A 25,792-nucleotide genomic window follows, 5' to 3' on the forward strand; every position below is an offset into this window, starting at 1 on the left:
TAATCAGTAGTGTAAGACGACTTTTCACAATAGCAGACCTAGTGCATCTATTTCTGAAGTTTTGCTGATACATAAAGATGTTGCAAAGACCACGGGGCTCCATTACATACAGTATCTGCGGCAAATTTTGATGGGAAAAAAAAAAAATTCTCCTCCGATTGGTCTTTGGGTGATGAATTCCTCAGTACAATCTCAAGCCAACGAACGCAACCAACCAAGTACACCAAGCAGGGCGTTATCCAATATGGGTGACTTCTTCTCAAGCCCTGGAGAAAGAGAGGGAGAGAAGTTATACTGAAGAACCAACAATGTAAAACGATTCATTCTCGAGACTCGAAGAACTAAACACAGCATAAATGGGCTCAGGATATTCAGAAAATCTGCAGTAAGAAACCACACCAATAATGCTGCATATAGACAAGATTCTCCAGTTCTACAGGGGTTCATAACATTCTTATATAGATACATACACTTATCTTCCATAATCTCATTCCATCTTACCAATATCAGCAGCTACTCGATGAGCGCACATTACGCCAGAAAAGGCTACTGCAATGACACCTTGTCCTGGAAAGCAGCTATCTCCCACACAGTAAAGACTATCTATAACCTGAAAATTTGCTTGTTGATTAGCAACTTCGTAATTCTTACTAACTGGGTGTACTAAATTTTGAGGGTCAGCAGAGGCTGACAACAAGTACTTACTGTTGTATTAAAAGGCATTCCCAACAAGCCTTTAGGAACATTACGTGGCATTGGTCCATAAGTTCCTTCATCACGTGCCAAGTATCTCCGGTGCGTTTTGGGTGTCCCCACCTGGATTTTGAGAGAAAGCTCTTAAGAGACAGGACACTATATATATCCGAAACATCCAGAATGCAGTGCCACACAATTATCTCATATAAATTAAAGTTTCTTTTGTCTCTGTAACTTCACTTCAATTTTTCCACATCATCTCCTTGAGATGATCAGGTTTTAGATTCAAATAATTTCCATAGTACAGGTACAATTTGTCTCCAATGTGAACTGACTCTCTCCAAGGATAGACAAATGAATTCAGCTCAATTATATAGAAAACACTACAAAAGTTGCACATTTTCTGTTCCCTTGTTTCCTAATAACCCCAAAATGCTCTGATCGTCATCAGTTTCTTAGCCTTTTGCAATAACTATTGTAAGTTTGACTATAATGAATGCAAAATTTAGTCCAGTCTCCCCTACAGGAATTAGATTGACTATTATGGTACAGACTGAAGTAATCATGCAAACAGGCGACAACTCACTGACATGCTACTGAAGCCAGCAGAGTCTTGAGGGTATGCTGACAATGGTATTTTATAGATGATCAAATAGGAGTCATACCATTGACTTTGGTTAGAGGATTTGTTCAATGTATGAAATGCTCTGCCACTTTTACATTGACTACTTGTTTAAGGAGAATATCTTATCAAACCTGAAACAAGCACTCTGTGTCAGCCTAAGACATTCTATCCATCTTATTGACTGCAATCACATAACGGAATACCCAAGGGTACAACTACTAATGACTTGGGCATGGGAATCAGGTACTCAGGATGACAGCCAGGGACCTTGGCATGGACTCCAGGGTCATAAGCCCAACTTTTGTGGACTCAGGCCTAAGCAATAGTGACTAGAATGCAAGAGCTAGGTAATCGAGCATGATCGTTAGGGATCGGAGCACCTAGCATCATGACCATGATGGCATGGGAGGTGTTATAATAACCATGCCATCTTTGCATATCTCTGAAATATTTTCTGCATCTTTGTGTTGACTATCATCAAATTGATGACATAAAGGAATAAACTTTCCGTATGACAGTAAATCAAAACATGAATAGCCCAAACCTCCATAAAGGCAATGGATGATTTGAGTCCTGGAAATAGCTTCTTCTCTAATCTTCTTATGATTTCATCAGCCACGAGCTGCTTCTTTTCCTCATATTCTTTTTAGGGAGTCCCTAAAACAATTAGAAAACTGCTTGTTTCCACTCATTGTCGCCACCAAATGAAACCCACTTTTCAGAGTGCTGATATTATGCATCAATGCCCAAATCAAAGTACAATTAAAAAGTATTCAAACAACCTGCCAGTCTTCAATGGAAGAAGTTGTAAATATATGAAGAATATGGTGTCCTTCAGGAGCCAATGATGGGTCAAGGACAGTTGGAATACTCAAAAATATACTGCCATAAGGCTCCTCTAGTCTTGACCATTTATCCTACATAATTGAGATAGACAGCAAAGGAGTCATTTTGGTTATATCTTACTGGCGAAAAGCTCAGAGCCCAGAATTGAGGAATTCAACTAAAAATTCAAACCTCAAGCACAAAATGATGGCAATCAGTATCCTGGGGCAAAATGTCAGCTTTAACCCCCATGTGGATGGAAAGAAATGATGGCGCTTTAACATAACGTTTCTGGAAGTCTCTTTCTTCTTTTGGCAGATTTTCTTTTTTTAAAAGCTTCCCTACAACCGTATATATTGAGATTATCAGTGAGAGAAATGTAAACCATCCTAACGAAGAAAATGCATACAGGTTATGGTCAAAGCCGTAAAGACATAAAAATGCTTCCCTAAGAACTCACCAAATGTGTCCCATCTTGTGGCATTAGATATTATGGTCTTAGCGAAAAAGTTCCTTCCATCTGACAGCCTAACTCCTACCTTCACAATTGGGTACAAGACATAAGCAAAAGAGCCCCCATGACCAAGCACAAAACACATCAATTGATTAAGTGAGGTCAACTCACAGCCTTTCCATTCTCTAGGATGATATTAGTCACGTTTGCCCTGTATTGTATATCACTGCCATGTTCAACCAACCCATTTGCCAAGGACTTTGCAATTCCACCAACGCCACCAACAGGATAGTTAATACCCCCAAAATGCCGGTCACAAAGTACCTGGTGCATAACGGTACATGAGGAAGCAAGGCAACTGCAAGTGGTAGAAATGGCAAACAGCCAACTAAAAGCCTTACCATGCTTGCATTTATCATTGGTGTCTGCAATGCATTAACTGTACTCACAATAAAACACTGCAAACAACGTAAAGGAATGATTCTTGAGATTCTTCAATCAGGTTGAAATTTTTTTAGCTATTAGAATGTTACAGCTTCTGATTAGGACAAAGGAAGGATGTTGCACCTCTGCATCAATGAAAGACAACAATTCTGGATCCTTTATGTATTTCCGAGCTATAGCTCCGGCATTCTGAGGGAGATAGTAGGCTGTCAAGGTAAAAAGCACAAGTCAATCAATGCACCAGTGGCTGATATACACAACACATAATTCACTCATGTGACGTCCCCAAGCCCACCAAAAACAGGCATGCACAGAGAGAGAAAGAGAGAAAGGGGGAGGAAATTTAAAAAAAAAAAAAAAAAAGATAGAAAATATTTTTGAAGCCCCATACAAGATATGAATGTATTTTTGAAGCCCCATACAAGATGGCCCAAAATTGATATGTTAGTTGCTCGGAGTTAACATAGTTGAAGTTGAAGAACTTTTTTCCTTCAAGTGTAGAATTTCCACATAAAGGTTTCTTTTAGCACAGCAAACTTAATGCCAGTTTCCTTATGATGAAACTGCCCTCTTGCCCTCTTGCCCCCTTGCATTTTCTTCAGAAAGCTCTGAGGATCTCATACGGGACCAGAATTCCTTCAGTTACAAGCACGAGAACACTTACCAAGTGTCAAGCACTCAATAGGTTTCTGAAAGAACTGTCCAAAGAGGTATATTGGCTCCTCCAGCGACTTGAGTTCCAGCGAGTTCAAGGCGTTGAAAATCTGCAAATATACAATACAAGGTCTGGATGTTAAGTCAGAGGCAAACATGCTAAAACGAAATTAGTCATCTCCATCAAGATGAACCTTCCAACATATGCCGTAGAACTTGAGAATCCCTTCCTTCTCGTGAGGAAATCTGCCAGTCAGTTCTCTAAGGAAATCACCGTATTCCCTGTGCACTCGAACAGAGAGGTCATTGGGCAAATGGAAGTGGACTGTAGTAGGATCAGGTACAACTTCCATCTTGCAGCCCACTGCCGCTAGTGCTTGGGTTATCAAGTTTAGATTTCCCTGCTCAGATTCAAAGCTCTAATCAGCAAGAGCAGAGTATATGTACTTAACCAACTAGAACTGCATACATAAGTCATGCGAGCAAAAAGAAAATGTCAATTATGTCAATATTAGTGCTAACAAGCAAGTATATATGAACAAAGCCCGCATTAGACCTAAAGGAAGAACCCTTCTTCTCTCTTGAAAGCAGAGACGAAATTCATAAGCAAACTCGTGGAATTAAAAGCGATTCGATGCTGCAACTACTCTCCCGATGACAAGCAGCATTCTTCCCCAAGGCATCACTCGTTCAATCAGCCTAATCTATGGCCCCATGAGCGCGGAACTCAAATTGCAATACTGGAAGGAGTTGGCGAACTCTTTTTGTTCCGAAATAACATCTACGAACAGAACTTAAAATGATATAGAAAAGAAGATGCAAGTGGCAAAAAAAGCAAACGAAAAAGTTGACCTTGTCACTGAAACCGAACATCACGGAAGACCCAACATCAAACGTATACCCATCTCTCTCATAAAAACCAGAGCTCCCACCGGGAATCACGTACTTCTCCAGCACGAGCACCTTCGCTCCTTTCACCGCCAACTGCGTGGCCGCGACGAGGCCCCCAATCCCCGACCCAATCACGATGGCGTCATAGCCGCCCTCCCCTTCTCTCCCACCTACCTCCCCATCCCCTTCTCTCTCCACTGCCCTCTCTTCGCTCGCCACCACCGCCCGCGGCCTCGCGCCGCGGCCGAATCTCGCCTCCCTCCGTCTCGCGCCGCAAAGCTCCGACTTTCCGACACCCAATTGGCCCCTCCCGACGTTAGGCGACAAACTGGGTCGTCCCAACAAGGCGCTCGGCTTGCCAGAACCAGAAAGTCCCCGGCTTTCGCTGGTGGGTCTGGAGGGCGCGAGCTTGGGAGCTCGTGGGTAACGAATTGGGACGGTGGAGCTCTGCGGAGCGAGTGGAGAAGCGCGGGACGGTTGGGGAGCGGGAAGGGAGTGAGAGAAGGGCGTGGACATGGTTGGGGAAGGAAGGTGCGAGTTTAGCACGACGTGAATGGGTTGGGGAGGGGAGAGGAGGTATATGGAGCTCGACTTGGAGAGCGAAGAGAGCGATTCCACTTCATGATTCCACTCAGACAGAGACAAAGGGGAGAGAGAGAGGATGTCGTATAATAATAAACGGATAACGAACAAAGTTCGGCGGCGGAGTTGGGTCTCTGTTGGAGGGAAATGCAGTTGCGTTAGGCAGGGAGTTTTGGCAGCTTGGGCCTTAGTGCAGATACCCAGCTAGGGACAACTCGGCCTGAACCTTCCTCCTCCTCCCTACTCTTTCTCTTGTTTCTTCTCGCATGGGACTCCACGGCTTGTCTGTTTGATATAAAGAGACGGCCGGCTCCATAAGTTAATTACCATCTTGTATTGTTACTTTGAGCACTTTGTCGGGGCTTGGCCCATCGGAGACCGAGCTAAGTCTTGACATGTGGTATTCCAAAAGGACCTCTATGGCTTGTGGATGGTTTAGGCCATACAAGATTTGACGATGGCAGGGAATGATAGCCGGGGTGATAAAGTTTAGGCAAGATGCGAATTCTAACAGATCTCTAAGATGGCAAATCAGGTATGATTGGATTAGGCTACCCATCGAATAGGTGTAGCATTGCCAGGCAATAAGCATAAAAAATAGCAAAGACATTAGTTTCTTAAGTGGGAGAGCCTGTGGTATTTGAAATGTTACATTGAAAGGGAGAAATCTTCTTGTGTAATCCATAGGTAAACACCCATCCCAAGTTGCCATTACCTTGTGTATTTGCTCAAAATACTCCATTTGGGGTCTGGGATCCCTATGGAGCAAGCCATGTAGTTGTAGGTTGATCATCTTGAGCTGTACTTTCAAATGTTGTCTTGCTAGTCCAACTATGGATTGATGATTCATGATTACACTGAGAATAATATAATGATGGCATAGCGGTGTAGGGCTTACTCTAAAATAATTATTGCTCCTAAGGTGACAAGTTCAAATCCCCTAATCGCTTCTCAGCCTAAAAATTCCTTGGTTTGTCCATGGTATAGATTTGTTCTTGTCATGGTGAAGGACAACTCATGTTTTATTCCATCGCCTTAATGAGGCGACGATGACAAAAATGAGCAATAGTTATTATGGTTGAAATTAAACATTCCATCGCAGATGCGGCACTCCTTTGGTAATGTCGGGCGTTTTCTAATGCGGTTGCACCATCCAAACGTTTTCAGTTTATCAACAAAAGAGCAGAGAAATAAAGGGAGAAGAAAAACCCTTGGCCACCGGAGATCTAGATGAGACAGAAATTTGGAAAATTGTTCTCGTCCAGAAATGGCTTTCACTTGCCTAGCCAGGATCCTATCTAAACTCTCTTATAGAGATACTCATTGGGCAACGAAAGGATCAGATCGTGTTGCAGAAATTGTAAGATAGCGTTTTCTCTTAATTTTTAGCACGAAATTCAAGAGAAGTGGCATATACCGAGAATGTGCCGCTGGCCAAATATGCCAATATCCTTGTTCCCTTGGAATTCCGGGACCCACTTTGCCCGATCGTGCACCAAACAAGCGATCAACGGGCGCTCCCATTGTTTTTTCTCTTTTCTTCTCTCGAGGCCAACTCAGAATCAAAAGGTTCATAAACTCGAATCACTTTCCAATATCCAATTCATTCGCGCTGAGTGGCATTGCTGCTTCGGTCCTACTTTCAGGTGCCGAGCTCGGATTCGCCTCACGTGTTCAGGTAGGGTTCGAGCGCAGTGACTGGCGATCGTTGCGCTATCAAGAGAACTGTTGCCCACCACGAGTAAGGATGACTAGAGACATTTTTTACGGTCGTCGACGAGGTGGTTTAAAAGATAATGGAACTGTCGTGTAGCGAGTGCAACTGCATTAATAAAATCAATCGATCGACGGTCACGATTGATTCGAAAAATTTCAACGCAGCAAAGCGGAGATGTAATGTAGGAATAAAACATCTAAATAAATAAATAAAAAAAAGGGGGCCCACGAGTGAGCGGGACAACCGCAGCTGAACAAGTGTACAAGAAGGAGGAAATAAAAAAAGAACGTTGTCGCTCCATTTGGCCGAGTCCGTCCGCGGTCCTATCGCTTCGCTTCACGAGCAAGCGCCAACGAATTTGGATCCGATTCTCCTCCTCCTTCTTCTTCTTTCCCCTCTTCTATCACTTCGCCTGATCGCTGGGCCACAAAATCTCTCTCTGTCTCTCTGTCTCACTCCATTGTCTGGAGCTTCCATCGGCTTCATTGCGCAATCGCATTCCCCCCAGGTACTCTTTCCCTCTCTCTAGTGTGCGAGCAAAACGGTCATCGGATTGCGATGTTTACGAGTTCGCGTCGAGGAAGAGATCCGTAGAAGTTCGATCGCAGGATTTCGATCCGTTTTCCATCGTTTGCTTCGATTCGGTAGACGGCCCCGATCGAAATCCTTGGTAAATGCCGCTGACACGCGAGTGCGCGACGCTTGCGTCGCGCGTTTTTGTTTCTGGGGGCGGTCGACAGCTTTGAATTGCGCTTCTTCGCTTCTTTTCTTTCTCCACTCCTGTCGGAGCTGTCCGGCTTCGCGAGGGTAAGCAATTAGAGCTGGTTAGGATTGCCCGTCGGTACGACACTCAATACCATAAACACACTTGTTGGTGATTTTCCTGAGATTGGTGAGGTATGACAGCTAAAATCAGCTTGCTCTGGGTTAGATTGCTTTACTGTTTGTTTCCGGGTTATTACATGGGAGGTTAGTACTTTGCTGAATTAGTAGTGAGTTTACCTTATTAGCTTGCTCAAATTGCTGCGACTACTCTTAACCAAAATGCATCCTACCGGTACATGGCACTTTATGTAGGCTTTTCTGTTTGCTCTGCGGTACATATCCATGGTTACTAAAGGCCATATAGAATAGGGGCTCTTGATGAGACCAATTTTCATTTAGGGTATCTTCTGGTGAAATTAAACGGTGCTCGTATTCAAAGTATAATTTTGCAAGATTTTGTGATCCAGCTTCACCATTTGTGTGCAATCCGGTCTGTCTTTCTAGTTTGCGTCGAGAACTTGTGGTGCTTTTGAAGCGGCAAATGACAGCCTAGAAGTTTATTAAATTGTTCTCCCTTACAGAATTATAGGCCTTCTTACAATCACAACATATAGCGCTTAGTCTTGTGATTGATTGTTCTTTATATCCTCACTTCCCTATTTTACAAGCTAGAGAAACAAGTCTATGAGATAGGACTTGGGTTAAATCTGTACTACTTCTTTGTCATTTACTCAGTGGTGTTAAAACTTTGCTCTGTTTCGCCGACAGGTTGAACCAAGGTTGAACCAAACACTATGGAGCGGCTCAGTTCTTCAGCGAAGCTCATGGTTGTTTCAGATCTTGATCATACGATGGTAAGTTCTGTAATGGGAACTTTAGATTTGCATCAACCCAGTTACTTTATGTATTTTTTCTCTGAACAAGAGGCCTTGCAGGTTGACCACCATGACCATGAGAACATGTCCCTGCTCCGATTCAATGCTTTATGGGAATCCAGCTACCGTCATGATTCCCTCTTAGTTTTCTCAACTGGAAGGTCGCCCACCCTGTATAAACAGCTGAGAAAAGAGAAGCCCATGTTGACTCCAGACATCACCATAATGTCCGTTGGGACTGAGATAACCTATGGTAACTCCATGGTTCCAGATAGTGGTTGGGAAGAAATTTTAAATCAGAATTGGGACCAAAATATTGTAAAAGAGGAAGCGAGCAAGTTTCCTGAACTTACTCTTCAGGTGTGCCTCATGCATAAAGCTTCTTTCCGAGGAGTCCTCTCTGTTTACACATGCAATTTTTTTTTATTGAATACTCTATTTTCTGTTTATGTGCCCCTCAGATTTTTTTGTCATATAGACAATGATACGTGTCACATTAAGAAGACTTACTGACTTTTGCTTGTCAATGTAGTCGGAAACAGAACAAAGACCGCACAAGGTTAGCTTCTATGTTGACAAAAGCAAGGCTCAGGATGTGACAAAGAAGCTTTCAGAGCTTTTGACAAAACAAGGGGTAACAATTTATCAATCTCCTAGATTCTTGTTGTTTTCCTCTCTCTTTATTATTAATGTATCCCTACGGCACTGGCCACTTATAGGTCTCTTCTTTCCCTCTCAGTTGGATGTCAAAATTATCTACAGTGGAGGAATGGATTTGGACATACTAGCACAAGGTGCTGGGAAAGGACAAGCTCTTGCATACTTGCTAAAAAAGTTCAAGGCAGAAGGAAAGCTTCCCACTAATACCCTTGTTTGTGGTGATTCTGGAAATGATGCTGAACTATTCAGCATTCCAGATGTGTATGGTGTCATGGTCGGTGGTCTTGTATTGCATCGATTTGTGTTGAACTTGTTTCACCTCTGCTAGTCATATTTATTTCATAGACATTTTGGATGTGTAGGTGAGCAATGCTCAAGAAGAATTGTTGCAGTGGCATGCTGAAAATGCCAAAGACAACCCTAAAATCATTCATGCCACAGAAAGGTGTGCTTCTGGGATCATTCAGGCTATCGGTCATTTTGGACTCGGTCCAAATACATCTGCAAGGGATGAGGCAGACCTTTCCGGCTGTAAAAAGGAAAATCTCAGTCCTGGTGGTGAAGTAGTGAGATTTTATTTACTACATGAAAAATGGAGACGTGGAGAAATGGAGAACTCTGAGAGTTACATCACAACTCTGGAAGCAGTTTGTGTGCGTCTCATTCCTTTCTACTGTTCTTATTTCATTTGGAATAGGTATAAACTTTCAAAATATGCAAAAAAATCCATTTCACTTGCTCTGACAAGCACTTGCAAGTTGCTACCTTCGTTCAGAGCAATTGATCTGTCAGTACCTAATTAAATTGTATTTAGCATGTATGCTGGTTAGGCAGACTAGTGGCTTAGGGATGTGGGAGCCAGAGGCAATGGCCTTTGTCCTGTATTCTTTCCTCTGGTCCTAGGTGTTACAGGCTAACTGACGTTGAAGACAATTGCATTGTCATAATGGGTTCATTAGAATCCAAGTTGCATTTGTTGACAATGGACTGTTAATAAATACTGCGTGGTTTTAGGTGGGTCTTTACTTTTTCCCATCAGTGTGTCCTTGGCAGTCTTTCACAAATATGAGAACAGCTGTTTTGACCCAGGGAACAAAAAATGGGATAGATTCAATGGGTCATATGCACATGAGCATTTTTTCTGAGCATTACATGTGAAATGATTAATAATTCTCTTCTCTCTCTGTTGCCTTTTGACAGCAACCACCTGGGGTTTTTGTCCATCCATCTGGGGTTGAGCAGTCCTTTCGCGAATGCATAAGTGCACTGAAGGGGAACCATGGAGACCAACAGGGGAAACAATATCGAGTTTGGGTAGATCAAGTATTTCCTACAAAGATTGGTTCAGACACCTGGCTAGTGAAGTTTCAAAAGTGGGAGATGCATGGTGAGACCCTTTTCTTAATTTCATTTCTCTTTGAGGGAGGTGGTACGAATTTTTCTGGCATGATTATAGTTCCCATCTTTCAAATTTGTATTCTCTTTTTCCTGCTTATCTGTTGTCTTTACCTTTTATTTTGGTTATACATCATTATCGGTTTCTTGATATTGATGTGAGAACTGCTCTATGATGTCCTTGTAAAAGCTTTCTGCAAGTTTGTATTACATACAAATTCATACCTGCCCATCATAATTTTGCTCACTGCAGGAATTGCAGTCGTTGTTTAGTACATCATAAAAAGCATTCCAACAAAACTGCAAGATTACAACCTTTGCTAATTTAACAAGAGACTGCGCATTGGTCTCGGCATAATTCCTATGATTTATTTGAAAGCATAGAATCCCTATTATTGACTGATCAGGGAGATGGAGCTGATGCTCAGTCATCCAAAATTTTTAGTTTAACATGTGTTTGGAGATGGTTTGAAATTATTATGTCCATGTGACATTTAGGACAAGGTAAATTAAAGAGGATAATATAAGTCTTATAAATGGGTTTTGAATGCCCATTTGACTTAGGTTTGGGTTTTTTTCCGCTGCTCGTTGCATGGCTCTTATGGCAAACAAAATCATTGTGAGTTGCAGCCTGCTGTGTGCAAGAATTCTTTCCATAGAGAGACATAAAAACCTACATTAGGTTTACCGCTAATGCAAGAAATAATTTACACACATCCATTGGATTGTTGATGTGTTGAAGGATTCGGTTACACATGTCACCAATGCAATGGTGAATGTGTAAGGAATTCTATTCCCCTAGTGTGAACAATTATCCTTTTCTCTATTAGTTTTACCATGAGAACTTATCAACACAGATGAAAGCCTCGAAATTTTGTTTGGGTCTCACAGTGATCAGATTGCATCTTCTTACACATTTAATAGTTCCAGGGAAGACCATCATCCAATGATAAGCCATCTCACATGTTTGATTATCTTATATAAAATGAGGTCCATCTCATTCATGATGATGCAGGAGTTTCAGGAGATTAAATGCTTCATCACTTAGCTCTGTTTTTTTAGTGATTTTATCTCATTCCTATTTACTGTAAACTTCAAATTGAGAGATGTTTCCATTGTTGCCATGTTTTCATAAGGGTGAAGAATCATCTGAACTGAAGGTTGAGATCTGGCATGATCCAACATCTACGAGTTTGGTAATTCTGCATGATTGAAAGTTTGACCTGATGGTGTAAGCTTGGCAATACCATTCTGATGGGCAACTTTTTCGTTTTTGTCTTTCCATTTTGCAAATTGATTTCTTATGATAATAATTTTATTTTGATAGATAACTTGCTTTCCCTCTTTGAGACTGCTTCTGCGTTGAGCTTATTTTCAAAGTTTTTTCCCATCTATTAGAGCCTAGAAAGATGATGGCACACAACGAGATTAAGTTGGTGACAAATTTGTGGCTTTTCTAAGTATGTGTTCCTCTAATCTTGACATCTCATTGGTCTTACTTTTGCTTTCTTAATTTTTAAGGCGAGGAGCAGCAGAGTTGCTTGTGCTCCGCCGTATTGGTTACAAAGGTAAGGCTTTGCAATACATCTTGACACGTGATATTCTTGCTTAAATGCATTTGAGATCATTCAGGGATGACAATATTTCCATTTCAGGATGCTGACGGTTCGGATGGATGGACCTGGCGACATTTGCATCAGACTTGGTCATCAGTAGCAGGAGCGAAAGATCATCTGTCCTGGCTTTTGTGAAAGCTTTAAATACGTAACAAGTTTATAGTGTGATGATTGACTCAAGTATTATTATTATGCTTTGATAATTGATGTACGATCCCACAATGAAGATGGCTAAATACATGATTTCATCTACGAGGAAAAGTCATTCAGAGAGGCAAAATGCCGTGAACGAGAATGTCATGGTATCCATTCTGTCAGGACCGTGAGCCTGTGAACGAAAGTGAATAAAAATAGGAGATCTTTTCAAATACAAAAATCGTGCTTTTGAATCTCGAACAATGACAGCGACATGAGATCAGTGTCGAGATCTCTTGCTTTGTTTAGTTCTATCAAAACCTCTGTCGTCGCTTCTCGTCTGCAGGGTCTGTCATCAGCTTGGTGATCTTCACGTTCAAGTCCATCGGTCCTGATCATATTCCTCTAGTCCACTGCATGGCAACAATGACGATCATCTGTATGAGGAGCGAGATCAATTCTAGGCGTTGTCAGTGACTAATGGGCGGGAGAGAGAGAGAGAGCAAAGACCAACTAAATGGAGCTTCTCCACGCTACATATAAAGAGCCACTACATACGTTCCTTCTTTTCGTAGCCGGTGAAAAAAATCGGGTCATGTTAACATATATGAAAAGTGACTACATTTATTGATCATTCTTAACAAATAAATAAATAAATACATAAGGAAATTATCAATAATCGCAAATTATAAGGAAGATTTTAACATCTTTCAGTACAACTGTCTTCACATCGGTTGAAACGACAAAAAGATTTTCCAAAAAAAAATTGGGGACAGGAGAGGGCCCAACCGGGTTCGAACCGGTGACCTCTTGATCTGCAGTCAAATGCTCTACCACTGAGCTATGGACCCTGGTCATGCCCTGATTTGTTCTTATTTTTTATTTATTCATTAATGACCTCTATATCCCAATTGTTTTGATATACATAAGCGCGGTAGCGGCAGTGTTCAGGAGACAAAAACCTATCTTTCCCACGGATAAATCGATAAAACCCGCACCCCTGAAAAAATTCTCGGAAAAAAAAAAAGGCTATAAATTTACTATGCCAATTCGAGGTAAAACCCAAGTTTCGTCTGTGGACATTAATATCATCTAATTCATGCTTGTGCTCCAAGTTAATATCCACGCTAATTATCCAATCGACTAACATGGCTTACCGTGTCTATACGGTGCAATGAGTATCTTAGTCTAACAACACGTTAATTTAATAGCTTAAATTTTTATAATAATCGGTAATGATTTCATAAAATCTCACATGGTATTAATATAAAATGGCTTGACTTTGAATCTTTTCAAGCTCCTATTTGCCTCCCAAATGAAATATTTCCACACTTAGTATTACGCCTAAAAAAAAAAATCATAACTATAGTTTAACTTTTGAAACAATTGGCAATGATCCAAAATTTTGTAGAATACTTAATATGATGTGCTCTTCTCAAACTCACAAGCTACATGAGCTCGAAAAGAATGGCTTTCGGACAAGTCCTAGTTTATCAAGACTGAGAATGGTAGAGACCTTTCAATGAAAAGTATCAATGCTATCTTCGAAAGTCTTGAGCGCAAGGGCCCCTAATACGGCGGAACCCCCCTAGCCTCTCGAGACACTTTTTCTAATCGTCGTTATATAGATATAGAGTATCTATACGATAGCAGTTTCCTTTCTCTTGAGTAGTTTGGGCACTCCAACCCTTCTCTATGTATTGTTGAACTACTTCCTGAACTCCGAGACCCATGCTTCCCTAGTCAAGATCAACTCTTTGAAGGGGTGGGCGTATCATGGTTAGGCTGGCCCCTCCAATGATTGTAGGAAGAGCCTAAAGCACAGACAGTATCCTATTCTGTGCTACCAACTTTGAAATTATTTCTTTTCAAATTTGTGCGACTCGATTATCTTTCTTATTGAGGTTAAACTGGAAAATGTTGTCTTGAAAGTTACCTATAATTGGGTAATAGAATTTTACATATATACTTGTATGTTTATGAAAGTCGGCGCAAATCTGATGTTGCTTTTTGCGGGTATCATACCTTTGAAACTTCGGTTAAAGGTCGATTTAGAATTCGAGCATAACTCAGAGTTTAATTTGAAATTTCTCTTTTTACAATATAAAGTTAAAGCGGGAGGAGCTTGTTCCAGTTGAGTTTGGAATTGCAAATTCTAGCTCCATGGAGATGTGGGATATAATATATTCAAGTTGAATAGAGCTCACGCGAGGTTCACTCTCTCCACTGAATTTGATGCCACTAAAGCATGATGACATTCAAGACAAATATTGCATAACCTAATTTCTAAAATTAACGTGGCTAGTCAGGACGCTAAAGGATTTTCAACTTAAAAATCGAATGTTGTGTATTCAAATTCCACCAATTGTGTTCTATTCAATTTATAAAATTTGGTAGATTATTTCATAAATCTCCAGGTAATCAGAGCCCTGCTATTTTGCCCCTTGATTATAAAGAAAGCAAGATTGTATTAGAAGAAGAAGAAAGCAAGATCTTAGTAATAATACAATCTAAGACGAATTAAAAAAATCCCTTCTAAGAAGAAGAAGAAGAAGAAGAAGAAAAAAGCAAGATCTTAGTAATAATACAATCTAAGAAGAATTAAAAAATCCCTTCTAAGACGAATTAAAGATCTTAGTAATAATACAATCTAAGACGAATTAAAAAAAATCCCTTCTAAGACGAATTAAAAAAATCCCTTCAAAAGATAAAGAAACTTCTTGAATTTACTCCATTTAGAGGACGTCACATCATAGAGAGAGCGCTTATTATGTTTAAATGGAGAGGATGTCCATGTCAATCCAAAAAAAAAACCAAACATTTATAAGGATTACGTAGTCGAACATTTTGAAGTCGCTATTTAACTATAGTAAGAAAGCTAAGTACACTTTAAGAATATTGATAATGCACAAATTAAGAAATTTAAATATCTATAGATATATGGCTAGCGATTCATGGGTCATAATCATATCATAGTCGCATCATGTCAAATTCATAGGTTCCATCCACAAATGATGCGTTTGACAGTTGTGTCTTATTCTCAAAACTCAAACCCACAACGTTATTATTAAACAAGTTACACGACATGACATGGTAAAATTTTGACATTTTATATAAAGATATAAAAATTTGTTCCGGCATATACCAATGCATCCAAATTAAATGCATTGTATTAACATGGACAATGCGTCTTGATTTGAGAAGTACATTTAAGCATGTCATTTACAGATTTAAAGGGATTTGATTCACAATTTCACTGTCTATGTATAGACAAATTAACTATTTTATGCTACATACCGCAAGTCATGTTACCATACCTACAACAAAATAGAGTATGACTATATAGATAAGATACTCTATTAAGGTTCATCAAGAGAACTAATTCGTCGGTCGTCTCTATGTTTATTTTGTCACAACTTTTCTATAAATGTTAATATTAAGAAAAACCTCAAATAGGCATCTTAATGACAAATTTATCATAAATTAATTTTTAATTAAAAAAATTCTAAACTAGTATGTATGCAAAAAGAAATTATTTTAAATTAATTTTTTTACTATCAAAAACTTTAAATTGATGTTTTTGTGACAAATTTTTCACGTAACACTTCCCATTAAATTGGATTAATATAAATAAAATACTCATAAAAATGAAAGATAAAACTTCAAATTCGTACACCACGTAATAGTCATATCTCATATGTCATCTAATTCATTAATTTAATAGTAAAATTTGATAAAAATAACAGATAATAAATTTTATTATAAATGTATCGATTTAAATTGTTTTAAGATATTAATAAATTAATACAAAAAAGGGCAAACATCACGACCGATGTGACGGTCACTTATGTCTCTCTAGAAACGAAAGAATGACGAAAGAAAGAGCAGATTGAATAGCACATCTGTGGGACATGGGGGCACCTTTTGCTTGGTCAAAAAGGAAAGAAGCATATGCAGCACAGCAGAGTTCACAGCCGAGTGGAACTCCACACGTGTCGGGCGGAGGCCTCAGGGCGACTGACACGTCCCGACGGTGGGGGAACCTCGCCGTCCCATCGACAGATCGAAAAAATCCTTATCCACTCCTCTCTCTCTCTCTCTCTCTCCATCAGGACCATCAGGACCACCGCCGTCTCCTCCTCCTCTCACTTCTCACAGCTTCATCTCTCTCTCTTTCTTTCTGCACGAGCACAGGAAAAAAAAGAGCAGAGTTAGTTAGGGGGGATGGCTCTGAGGATGCTGTACGGGGTGGTGTTCCTGTCCCTGTCCTGCGCCTGCTTCAAGTTCCTCCACCTCGTCCTCCACCCCGTCTTTTACCTCACTTCCTGACGAACGACCGACCATCATCCATGTTCACGATGCTTTTGGACCCCCCTTGGAGCAGCAACAACAACAACAACAAGAGGGCTCTCCAAATGGGGTGATTCGTTTTTTTTGCATTTCCTTCTCCTTTTTCCTGCTTCAGCTTGTGAATATATCAACCCGTGAAGATGATAAGCCGGGCTCTCTGGATTTTGATGCGTGGAGTGTGTGGCTCTCTGTGTACATCTCTTCCGTTTCTTCTTCCCTCGTTCTTGGTCTTTCCTGTTTCCTTTCCTTTCTTGGGGAGACGGGGGAGATTGTATGTAGAAAGCTACGATGGATTGAAGATTATGGTTTTTCTTTGGTAAGGTGGATTGAAGATTATGTTGTGTTCGACTTAGATCCTTGTTTTTGCTTTCATGGTGATCTGGATCTTGGGTCTAGCCTCCGTATTCATTTTCTTCTTTCTGCTTTTCTTTCGAATGAGGGAGGGGATGTGCTTATTAATGATGTTTGAGGAGCAGGAGCAGCGTCATCAGTGGCTTCTGATGTGAATGGCCCACTCCATGTTTGATATTCAGACAGTCACACATTCGAAAATTTTCAAATACATTATAAAAGTGATATTCTAAGGTGTCTTTACACGAACATTCATCAATATAGAACGGTAGGGCCTGTCGGTTTGCGCTTTTGAAAAAGCAATTGCTTTACTGCCCTTCAAAATTTAATAAACCAATTGAAATTTCAATAAATATATGTGCGTGTGTGAAGAAATTATATACGAATTTACTTGTCAATCCTAAAAGTTTAAGGCCTTTCAAGCTTTGGGGGGGGAGGGGAGTCAAAGGCCATTCATCGTGAAATTTAGATTGTGTAAAAGTAAATCTCTTGGGATAATTGTCGAAAAATGTGTTTAATATACTCTACAGTGCTTGATTAAATTCTAAATCTTTTGATTATATTGATTGAATCCGATGTCAATTTGACAGCATAATCATTTGGGCTAAATTTATTCGAAAATTGTGTTGTTGACAAATTTTGTAGAATTGACAAATTTTGTAGACTTAAAAAAAATTTTGAATTTTTTTATTCTTATTAATAATTTATTGATTTTTTTTTTACTGTTAAAGACTGGTAAAGAGCCGTCCTAGCCAAGGTCCGACAACCCCCAATGGCCATTGGTGAGGACCACAAAGTTATTGTCAGTCACAATTAAGGGTCACGACCCTCGTCGGATCTAAGGGAAGCTATGTGAGGGCGTCGTGGGCCTCGCCTGTGGATTAGGTTGACCCTACTAGCACACATTAGTTGGCTTGGCTTACGTTAGCGATTGCATGCTTCATGAACGTGACCGCAGTGTTAGTTGGCATTTGATCGGCCATTTATTTTGCACGTATAGGATTAGGTATACTGTACGATTGTTAGATAAAAAATTAAGGAAGATATTTGTTTGGTCCAGCTATACATAAATACTCATTATCTTAATTTCCTCCATGATTTTGATATAAAAAGAATAAAAAGATTCATATAGTAATTTAGGGGGAAATGGTAAAAAAAATCTTAAACTTATTGATGATTTGTCAATATAATTATTTCAACCTATTTTGACCGAACATGAATCAAGTGAATAATTTATGTATTTTTTTCTCTTCTTTTTTATTGTTCTTCTTCCTCGAAGGGCCGACGGGGGTTGCAAGGGCCTTGGCAATAGCCACCTCAACTGCAAGTTGGGGTCTCAATGCCCTTGCCTCTCACGATGAGGCAAGAGTGTTGTAGTCCTCACCAAGTCAAATCTATGCATGGCAATGGCCATTCCAGCCCTCATTGCCTTACAATGCAACGACTGTCGTGATTGGTGAGGCCGTCATGGCCCTCGATTATGGTCTGAAGACCCTATTGGCTCCTCGGAAAAGAAGAACAATAAAGAAAAGGAAAAATACAAAACAAAAAATACAAAAAGAAATAAAAATTGCAAAAAATTATTCATGCTAATGCCTACAGTGCCGTGGAGGAAATTAGCATCCACATTATCGATTTTGGCCTAAAATGACTGAAATGACTATATTGAAAAATTGTTGAATTGTTTAAAACTAATTAGCCAAGTTGAAAGGATTAAGACTTTTTGGGTAATTATCCCGAAATTTTTGATATAGCACTTAATATAATTAACTCACTAATAAATGTCCATGTTTGCACCGGATGTTTCCGAGTGGACAGTCCAAATGCTTCAACATGTACTTCTTCTTTTTTCATTTTTCCTCACGCAAAAGTTTATTTTTCATATAAAAAAGTCATCAAGCATGAAAAAAAAAATATGCATCTTTTGTGCCTCCCTGTCCATCGCCACCTTCGCTTGCCACGGTGGTTACACCCTTCACAAGCCAAGCTCAAAATCTCACCTGCAACACAATGGCCTTCGATTTGAGCTGCGGCGACCCCAAATCTGAGGCGTTGCGACCTCTCATTCGGTCGTGACAATTTGTCGGAACGTGATTCATATTCTTTTATCAACAGAAAAGCACAAGCCTCGGCGGGAATAAAGAGGGTAAGGATGGACGAACAACGAGGTAGTGGTGATGCATGGCAGCAGGTCGCGGTGGTAAGTTGGCGGTGTAGGCCATGAAAGTTCTGTAAATAAGATGAGCCGGTGGTGGAGGACATGGCAGAAGAAGCAGCAGATGACCTGACATTGACAGTCCACATCATGATATGGGAGCCTCTACTGCTGATTTGGCGGCCCCATCAGCGGATAAAAACACATGGCCTAACACTCACTTAAAGAAAGGATCACATTGCCTCGAAATTAACAAGCATACCGACTAAATTTAAAAAAAAAAAAAAAAACCGAATCTAGGGATGATACCGAGCAAATTTTCAAAAACTGCTCATGACATTACCCCTTAGAAATAACTGCGAGAGACCGCCGTCTCAAGAATAGAATCACAAGTCAAAACACACCCGAGAGAAGAAAACAAAAACACATATAGGACGAATTCGAACAGACTGTTCAGAGGGAATTTTTCATTTTCTACAATCGCAGATTCTCACTTCTCCTTTTCTTTCACTCTTTGGTTGTGAGTCTTGTGACCTTGCATCTTGAGTTTTTCATTCTGTCCCTTACAAAAAAAGTACATCGATAGATGCATTGAACTTGAATGGGATTGGCCAGTCTTTCTTTATCCTTCGGGGTCAAACTGCACAGCTAGAATTTGCTAGGCCGCGTTTATAAAACACATCAAAATGTCCAAAAGCACGTGGTAGTTAGTTGGAAGGGATCCTTCTAGAGAGTGGTACCACGAAGTCTTGGTCTATTCAAAATTATTGCTTGGGTTCTCCAATTTACTCTGTTGTCACTCTTTCAACCGTCCATAACTTCCGTCGTATGAAGCTTGTCATAGCTTTTGTAGGTTGCGATCACGACGGTGGTCCGCGGTGCCCTAATCTGACCGTCATGCAAGCGATGGTGGTGGGTGAAACTCTCGGGCGACTATCGTCCGGTGGTCACCCGAGAGTTGCCGCCACTGCACGGTGGTCGTCTGTGGTCGGTGACCATCGAGCAATGGTCTACAACCCTGTCACGGTGGTGTGCCGCTAAGTAACAAGGGAGATTCGAACCACTCCTCGTATCTGCTTTCTTTAATCGTTTGGATTTTTTAACCAAATCTACGTTGGATAAAGCTGTCCATCTGAAGGGCAAGAAGATTCTCTGGTTTTTCATCCTAATATAAAATTTATCCATCCGAAAATGGGTCACCAAACACGGGTAGGATAAGTTTTCTCGTACCTAGCCTCTTGTGCCGAGCACCAAGCGCAGCCTCACGCTTTTATCCCCGTTCTCACTCAGTGTAAGAACCTGTTTGTTCGGAAAAACCATAATTGTCTGAATTCATTTTGGAGATGAAGTCGCAGATAGAAACGGCATATAAAAAACACGAGGTTTAATACGCATGAGCGAGTAACCCAAGAAACCAGGTGCCACCCACTTGTTAGATTTTCCTTCGATGTACAAAACAAGACGGTTAATTACAGAGAAAAATCCTTGAGCTTGGGCCTTTTTTTCCTTGCAATTTTGTGGATTGACTCAAGAATATCTCCCAAGCCATAACCTCAAATAGCGAAGAACACCCTTTGCATGTCTCCCATGAGGTCCCGACAAGTTCCTAAAACGAGACTAGCATCTTCATGAAGTGTCCGCTCGTAACGTTAAACCTCAAAAGCATCCCTAAAATTAGCAAAAACACGAACGGTAAAAATCTCTTTCGTAGAGAGGACCCCTAAAATTCAGAAGATGTGCAAGAGTCGTAACTGATATTCAAGAAACCAAACCACATCAAATCAAATCAAATCAAACCAAACTAAACGAGAGTCAAAAGATATGAGAATCTTATTTTTCCGTAAGAATGGTCAAATCTCGAGAACTGGGGATGGTGTGAACATGGTTTCGGCCGCCTCACGGGGCTTTTTCCATACCATCGGTAATAATTTGACCAAGTGGAGCCTCGTTACTATTTGGTTATGATCGGATTCCTAGAAAAAGTATGGCGTTCGCTTGTTTTTTAGGGCGGGTATGCCTTTCGACGTCTAAAAATAAAGGTGGGTAGCTCAACAATTACATCAGAAAGAAAAGGTCATTTCTTTTTTTTTGGTCTAAAAAAAGAAAGGGCCATCAGATGGCAGAGGAAAAAAACCGATTCTTTTCTAGGAAATAACGAAAGAAAATCAAGTCAATTTCACGAGTCGCCAATCTCTAAGCAGCGGTCGGTCCGATTCTTTCTTTAGCGTTCGTTTTGTTACTTTTGTATCTTCTATTCCTCCTCTCGGTGCCTGATTGGGCAGATGGTCGGGGTTGCTTCCTTGTATGAACCGCCCATTTTTTAAACCCTTATAATGATCTTTTCTTCTTCGTCTTCTTCGTGTTCTCTCTCCCGGTCTCCACGCCAACTGCGAAGAACCAGCAGCCTCTCATCTTCTTGTCATATTAAAATAGCAAAAGTTTATTTAGACCCCTCTCTTTCTTTTCTATATTTACTTCATGGAATCTTAACAGACGTCCTTGGTCTCATAATTTTTGCTTAGAGATCAGATAGAGAGAGAGAGAGAGAGAGAGAGAGAGAGAGAGAGATGGAGAATTCAGCGGGAGTGGGGTTGTTGGCGGTCTGCGCAGTCTCAGGAAGCGTGGCCCTCATCACCCTTCAAGCCCAGAAGCGCTCGCTCTCTAATTTCATGAAGAAGATCGAGTCTGAACTTCAGGGTACTCGTGAGTTCTTCATTTTCTTCTCTCTCTCTCTCTCTCTCTCTCTCTCGTTTCCCTCTAGGATAAAAGGTCATGAACCCGCTAAGATCACATCCATTTCCTTTCTTATAGAAAGAATTTTTATTTGGAATTTTTGGTTCTGGTGTTGCGCTTTAGGTGTAGGATCATCAGAGAAGCACGAGGTCAGAAAGAAGGTCCGGTTCGCGGAGGACGTGATCGAGCCGTCGTCGAACAACAGAGAGTACAGGCGATCGAAATGCCAAGCCAACGCCGCTCAGACCCTCGACATGCCGATGAACAGGCAGGTTCTGTACAGAGGGCTCGTCCAAGATAGGATGTACAGGAGCTGCAACGCGTCGTGAGAGTTTCTGGCCGTTCCTCTGTTTTAGTCTCTGAGGATCAGGCGTCTTGGTTGTTGTTTCTTTTTCTGGTGTATCAACTGTGAATAGAATTTCTGAGTCTTTTGTATGGCCTGAAGCAGAAACTGGTTCAGCATCTGTCAATAGAAAGAAGAAAGTGTAGATCTCTGTAGTTTCTTGGTGATGTGTTGGGGGTTTGTGGGTTGACCTGATGTGTCAAGGTTGTGCTGCGCCTGATCTACATGGAAATGGAGGCAAATTGGAAAAAAAAAAGTAAATAGAACTACAGTATGGTTGACTGTGTTTCTTGCTTGTGCATCTCTTTCTTTTGATTCTAATATTAAACTACACGATGGAACCATAAACTTATTTATTTACTTTATCTCTGTATGATTGTAAGACAAATCCCATCTCATCAACCATATCACTAATTTTGAGGACCGTGTAATATACGAGACAAAAATCAAGAACGGTGGATAAATAAAGTGAGATTATTTTCATTCCGTAATACACAAATTAAAAGTTGAGAATATTGAATATCAGATCAAAATTTACGAAATATTCGTGTTATCATCCTTAATTATAACTTACTAAAAAGCTTTATGTCATTGGTGGGCACTGGGCAGCTCTACCTAGGGCCCATAAGAAAATCTTGGCCCGTGGATATATCTATAGGTGGGCTTTCGGCCTCTTTCGTTTAAGGATGTCGGCGGCTCCGGAGGATTGCGTCAGTTAGCTAACACTAGGATTTGATTTAGTACCATCGTACTTCCCCGAAGAAGGAAGGAAAGAAACTGGTTATTCTAGGAAAGATGCGGACAAGAAAGTGAAGAGACAAAAGGACAACGTCGAGTCTCGCGTTCGGAACGAGAAAATCAATTAACATCCCGGGGACGGAGAAGGAGGAAAGACACGTAACGCAACTTGTCCTCGTTCGGTCAGGAATGGACACTGGTTTTCGTGGTGCAAGGAACACATTTCGTGAGGAACTATGTGATTGACCGCCTAGAAAATGAGCTGAAAAACTCTTTTTTTATGGCACCCATCTAGGATCTTTCTCTCATTTCTATTATTTTATTTTGAAATGCAGTTTTTTTTTTTTTAATAATTCAAAGGCATGAGCGCAAAAATCTGATTAATCTGGAGATCGATGAAATACCCTTCAAATCCCGTAAACATGTTAAATTAAGATTTTTGGCCCGTTCAAGTAGCTTCGATCCATTTGCAGTAGTAGTTGAATTGAAGTGTATGTTAGTGAAATAGAATAAGTTTACTTGGCAAGGGAAGACGAAAATGCTTCTTACTAAATAAGGTGATCCATGCTTTTGGGTTGGCAAACGGGGTATAAATGAATCAAATTATATTTTGAGTGGGGATTTTGTTCAAATTATGTATGCGGAGTTGGAATTAGCAAGTAAGGAACACGAGTGATGACATAGTTTGGTATTAACTTTCTAATGTCAAGCATGCTGAGGACGGGGAACTATTAGAATGTCCAGCTCTTGAAAATAGTACTTATATACAAGATTCGAGTGTGATTGATTCATAATAATGTATCGAATCTATCTTTTGAATCTTCTTTTTTGCATATCACTAATAGAAAAAGTAATATTTTCACAAGTGATGTCATTTAAGTGATGCAAAATGCATACCGATGAGATGAAATCATGTGACAATTTGATGATCCATTGCCAACTTTGATCCATTCATAGCAGTTTTTGCAAAAACAATTTCTCTTGCGATAAGCACGAAAATTACAAATGCTAAGCATGCTAAAAATAGGGAAAGTAGGTCCATTCCCGTCTCCTCATTTTCGCGAAATTCTAGCGATGTCTCCATCAATCCATCTTTTTTCCGTTGTGGAAACTCCAAATCTCTCCACCACCAAAAACACACTCCTCAACAGAGACAGCAAAACTTCTCTCTCCCTCCTCTTCCTCTCTCTGCCCCCAAATAAAGCACAGTCGTCAAAACCACCGAAAAAAGGCCAGCCACACCGGCATCGCCCTTCCTCCTCCACCTGAATTTTCTCCTTCTTTTCCTTCGAGGGGTGGGCTGGGAAAAGAAGGAGAGAAAAATGACGTCCACCATTTCGATGAAAACCCTCTCCTCCTCCTCCTCCTCCTCCTCCTCCTCCGGCTGACGTTCTCTTTCAAGGATTCCACCCTCTCCTCTTGGTATTCCTTCTCCTTGAACTTCCCGGGGAAAAAAGAAGAAAGTAGTTATATTTCCTTTCTTTTTTTCCGGGAAACGTTTCAAGAATTGCAAGCTTGTCCGAGCAACTCCGTTGGGTTACCATTCGGTGATCAGCTGATCTGCACGGATCAGAGAGGAGGGGAGAGAGAGAGAGAGAGAGAGAGAGAGAGAGAGAGAGAGAGATATCGTTCGTTCTTGTTTTTCTTCCGGGGAAAGAAAGCCACCTCTTAATGACCCGCCAGAAGACCAAGAATCCATCGCCGACCACGTCGCATCAGGTCGTGCTCCGGTCCGCGCCGGCCGACCGCCGGGAGCGGCTCCTGGGCACTCCCCCGCCGACCCCCTCGGGCGCCCGCCGCGCCCGGCTCGCCGAGGTGGCGGGCGGCTCCGCCGCCGAGTGCGCGGCCATCTGGTGCTGCTGCCCCTGCGCGATCGCCGACTTCGTCCTGCTCGCGGTCTACCGGGTCCCCGCGGGGCTGTGCCGCCGCGCCCTGAGGAAGCGCCGCCGGCGGAGGCTGACGAGGCAGGTGGCGTTCGCGTCCAAGAGGGGAGCGAGGAGCGGCAAGAAGCGCGCGTCGGGGCACGATGGGGCCGACGACGACGACGACGACGACGACGACGACGGGAGGACGCCCCGCCATCGGTGATAACGCTGGAAAAGTTGCTGGAGAGGAGGGGCGGCGCGGCGGAGGAGATGGAGGAGGAGATGTGGAAGAGATTCGGGAACATGGGGTTCTGGAGGAGCCCTTCTCGAGGGCTGGTGGAGGAGGAGGAGGAGGAGGAGGAGGAGAGGGAGGGAATCTGTAATACCATGCAAAATTCGAAGAGATTTTAGGTGAAGCCGACGAGAATTTCCACCTTTCTCCCTTCGCCTCGATTTATAAAATACGTACGTCTTCGTATATCTGCACTGGTTTTATATAGTTCGATGGAGGATGATGAATTATTTATTTATTATACACGAATGAGAACTTGGTGTAATTATATATGACAATTGTATATGAGGATTTAAATCAAACCCAGTCTTTCCTTTGCGTCTTCTGGTGCGCATCTTCATGGTGGAATGCTGAGAAAGACTGGATTTTCCTTTTGTTTCTATGTAAATCGTGGTTCGTTTGTTTCCAGGAAACTGTTTTCGGAATTTTCAGACTTTTCAGTGTTTAGATGTTCAGAAAACTGATTGATCTATTGACAACGTTTTCCATTTATTAAAAATTACAAATTTCGATTGAGGAAAAGCAACTTCCCCTATGATAAGAAGGAAATTACTTTCTTTAAAATCATCAAATGAATAAAAACGAGTCATCTTTCATGAAAGTGAATTTTAAATGAAAATATTTTATTTTG

General features: G+C 41.2%; 4 protein-coding genes and 1 non-coding gene across 9 annotated transcripts; 3 read left to right on the top strand and 2 right to left on the bottom strand.

Annotated features, from left to right (window-relative positions):
• Positions 1–705: 705 nt before the first annotated feature.
• On the bottom strand, positions 706–5,232 carry LOC104446658 (prolycopene isomerase, chloroplastic). 2 transcript variants are annotated; one of them, XM_018859622.2, is made up of 11 exons: positions 4,551–5,232; positions 3,893–4,099; positions 3,709–3,808; positions 3,168–3,250; positions 3,002–3,058; positions 2,772–2,924; positions 2,607–2,685; positions 2,339–2,487; positions 2,104–2,238; positions 1,866–1,995; positions 706–816 (listed from the first exon to the last, which is right to left on the bottom strand). In XM_018859622.2, the coding sequence occupies exons 1-10, from the start codon at positions 5,103–5,105 to the stop codon at positions 1,957–1,959; spliced, it is 1,557 nt and encodes a 518-aa protein (XP_018715167.2). In that variant the 5' UTR covers positions 5,106–5,232; the 3' UTR covers positions 706–816; positions 1,866–1,956. The 2 variants fall into 2 exon arrangements, with proteins under 2 accessions (XP_018715167.2, XP_039163555.1); XM_039307621.1 differs by having other exon boundaries at positions 1,866–1,978; positions 4,551–5,229.
• A 1,934-nt stretch (positions 5,233–7,166) lies between these two features.
• On the top strand, positions 7,167–12,460 carry LOC104446642 (sucrose-phosphatase 2). Of its 3 annotated transcripts, none has more exons than XM_010060477.3 (9): positions 7,167–7,396; positions 8,433–8,507; positions 8,589–8,888; positions 9,061–9,162; positions 9,268–9,462; positions 9,551–9,841; positions 10,389–10,575; positions 12,105–12,151; positions 12,239–12,460. In XM_010060477.3, exons 2-9 carry the CDS (start codon positions 8,448–8,450, stop codon positions 12,332–12,334), a joined length of 1,278 nt encoding a protein of 425 aa, XP_010058779.2. In that variant the 5' UTR covers positions 7,167–7,396; positions 8,433–8,447; the 3' UTR covers positions 12,335–12,460. The 3 variants fall into 3 exon arrangements, with proteins under 3 accessions (XP_010058779.2, XP_010058785.2, XP_039171745.1); XM_010060483.3 differs by having other exon boundaries at positions 7,177–7,396; positions 8,422–8,507; XM_039315811.1 differs by having other exon boundaries at positions 7,177–7,394; positions 8,419–8,507.
• Positions 12,461–13,113: 653 nt separating this feature from the next.
• Positions 13,114–13,185, bottom strand: TRNAC-GCA. Its single transcript has one exon. It is a non-coding gene; the product is annotated as a tRNA-Cys (tRNA).
• Positions 13,186–21,328: 8,143 nt separating this feature from the next.
• Positions 21,329–22,555, top strand: LOC104446625. 2 transcript variants are annotated; one of them, XM_010060467.3, is made up of 2 exons: positions 21,329–21,887; positions 22,047–22,555. In XM_010060467.3, exons 1-2 carry the CDS (start codon positions 21,758–21,760, stop codon positions 22,250–22,252), a joined length of 336 nt encoding a protein of 111 aa, XP_010058769.1. In that variant the 5' UTR covers positions 21,329–21,757; the 3' UTR covers positions 22,253–22,555. The 2 variants fall into 2 exon arrangements, with proteins under 2 accessions (XP_010058769.1, XP_010058763.1); XM_010060461.3 differs by having other exon boundaries at positions 21,337–21,893.
• A 1,514-nt stretch (positions 22,556–24,069) lies between these two features.
• Positions 24,070–25,487, top strand: LOC104446615. The gene has a single exon (XM_010060451.3). It carries the CDS (start codon positions 24,676–24,678, stop codon positions 25,090–25,092), a length of 417 nt encoding a protein of 138 aa, XP_010058753.2. The 5' UTR covers positions 24,070–24,675; the 3' UTR covers positions 25,093–25,487.
• Positions 25,488–25,792: the final 305 nt, after the last annotated feature.

Source organism: Eucalyptus grandis, chromosome 1 (assembly GCF_016545825.1).
Source record: "Eucalyptus grandis isolate ANBG69807.140 chromosome 1, ASM1654582v1, whole genome shotgun sequence".
NCBI classification, from domain to species: domain Eukaryota; kingdom Viridiplantae; phylum Streptophyta; class Magnoliopsida; order Myrtales; family Myrtaceae; genus Eucalyptus; species Eucalyptus grandis.

What these genes read in the sequence shown, in the direction of transcription:
- LOC104446658 (XM_039307621.1), bottom strand. Translation starts at nt 5,105, where the DNA reads ATGTCCACGCCCTTCTCTCACTCCCTTCCCGCTCCCCAACCGTCCCGC. An exon ending in TCCTAGAGAATGGAAAGGCT is followed by an intron (nt 2,686 to 2,771) that starts GTGAGTTGACCT and finishes CCAATTGTGAAG; the next exon opens with GTAGGAGTTAGGCTGTCAGA. An exon ending in GCCATCATTTTGTGCTTGAG is followed by an intron (nt 2,239 to 2,338) that starts GTTTGAATTTTT and finishes TCAATTATGTAG; the next exon opens with GATAAATGGTCAAGACTAGA.
- LOC104446642 (XM_010060477.3), top strand. Translation starts at nt 8,448, where the DNA reads ATGGAGCGGCTCAGTTCTTCAGCGAAGCTCATGGTTGTTTCAGATCTT. An exon ending in CAGATCTTGATCATACGATG is followed by an intron (nt 8,508 to 8,588) that starts GTAAGTTCTGTA and finishes GAGGCCTTGCAG; the next exon opens with GTTGACCACCATGACCATGA. An exon ending in CCGCCGTATTGGTTACAAAG is followed by an intron (nt 12,152 to 12,238) that starts GTAAGGCTTTGC and finishes TTTCCATTTCAG; the next exon opens with GATGCTGACGGTTCGGATGG.
- LOC104446625 (XM_010060461.3), top strand. Translation starts at nt 21,758, where the DNA reads ATGGAGAATTCAGCGGGAGTGGGGTTGTTGGCGGTCTGCGCAGTCTCA. An exon ending in GTCTGAACTTCAGGGTACTC is followed by an intron (nt 21,894 to 22,046) that starts GTGAGTTCTTCA and finishes GTTGCGCTTTAG; the next exon opens with GTGTAGGATCATCAGAGAAG.
- LOC104446615 (XM_010060451.3), top strand. Translation starts at nt 24,676, where the DNA reads ATGACCCGCCAGAAGACCAAGAATCCATCGCCGACCACGTCGCATCAG.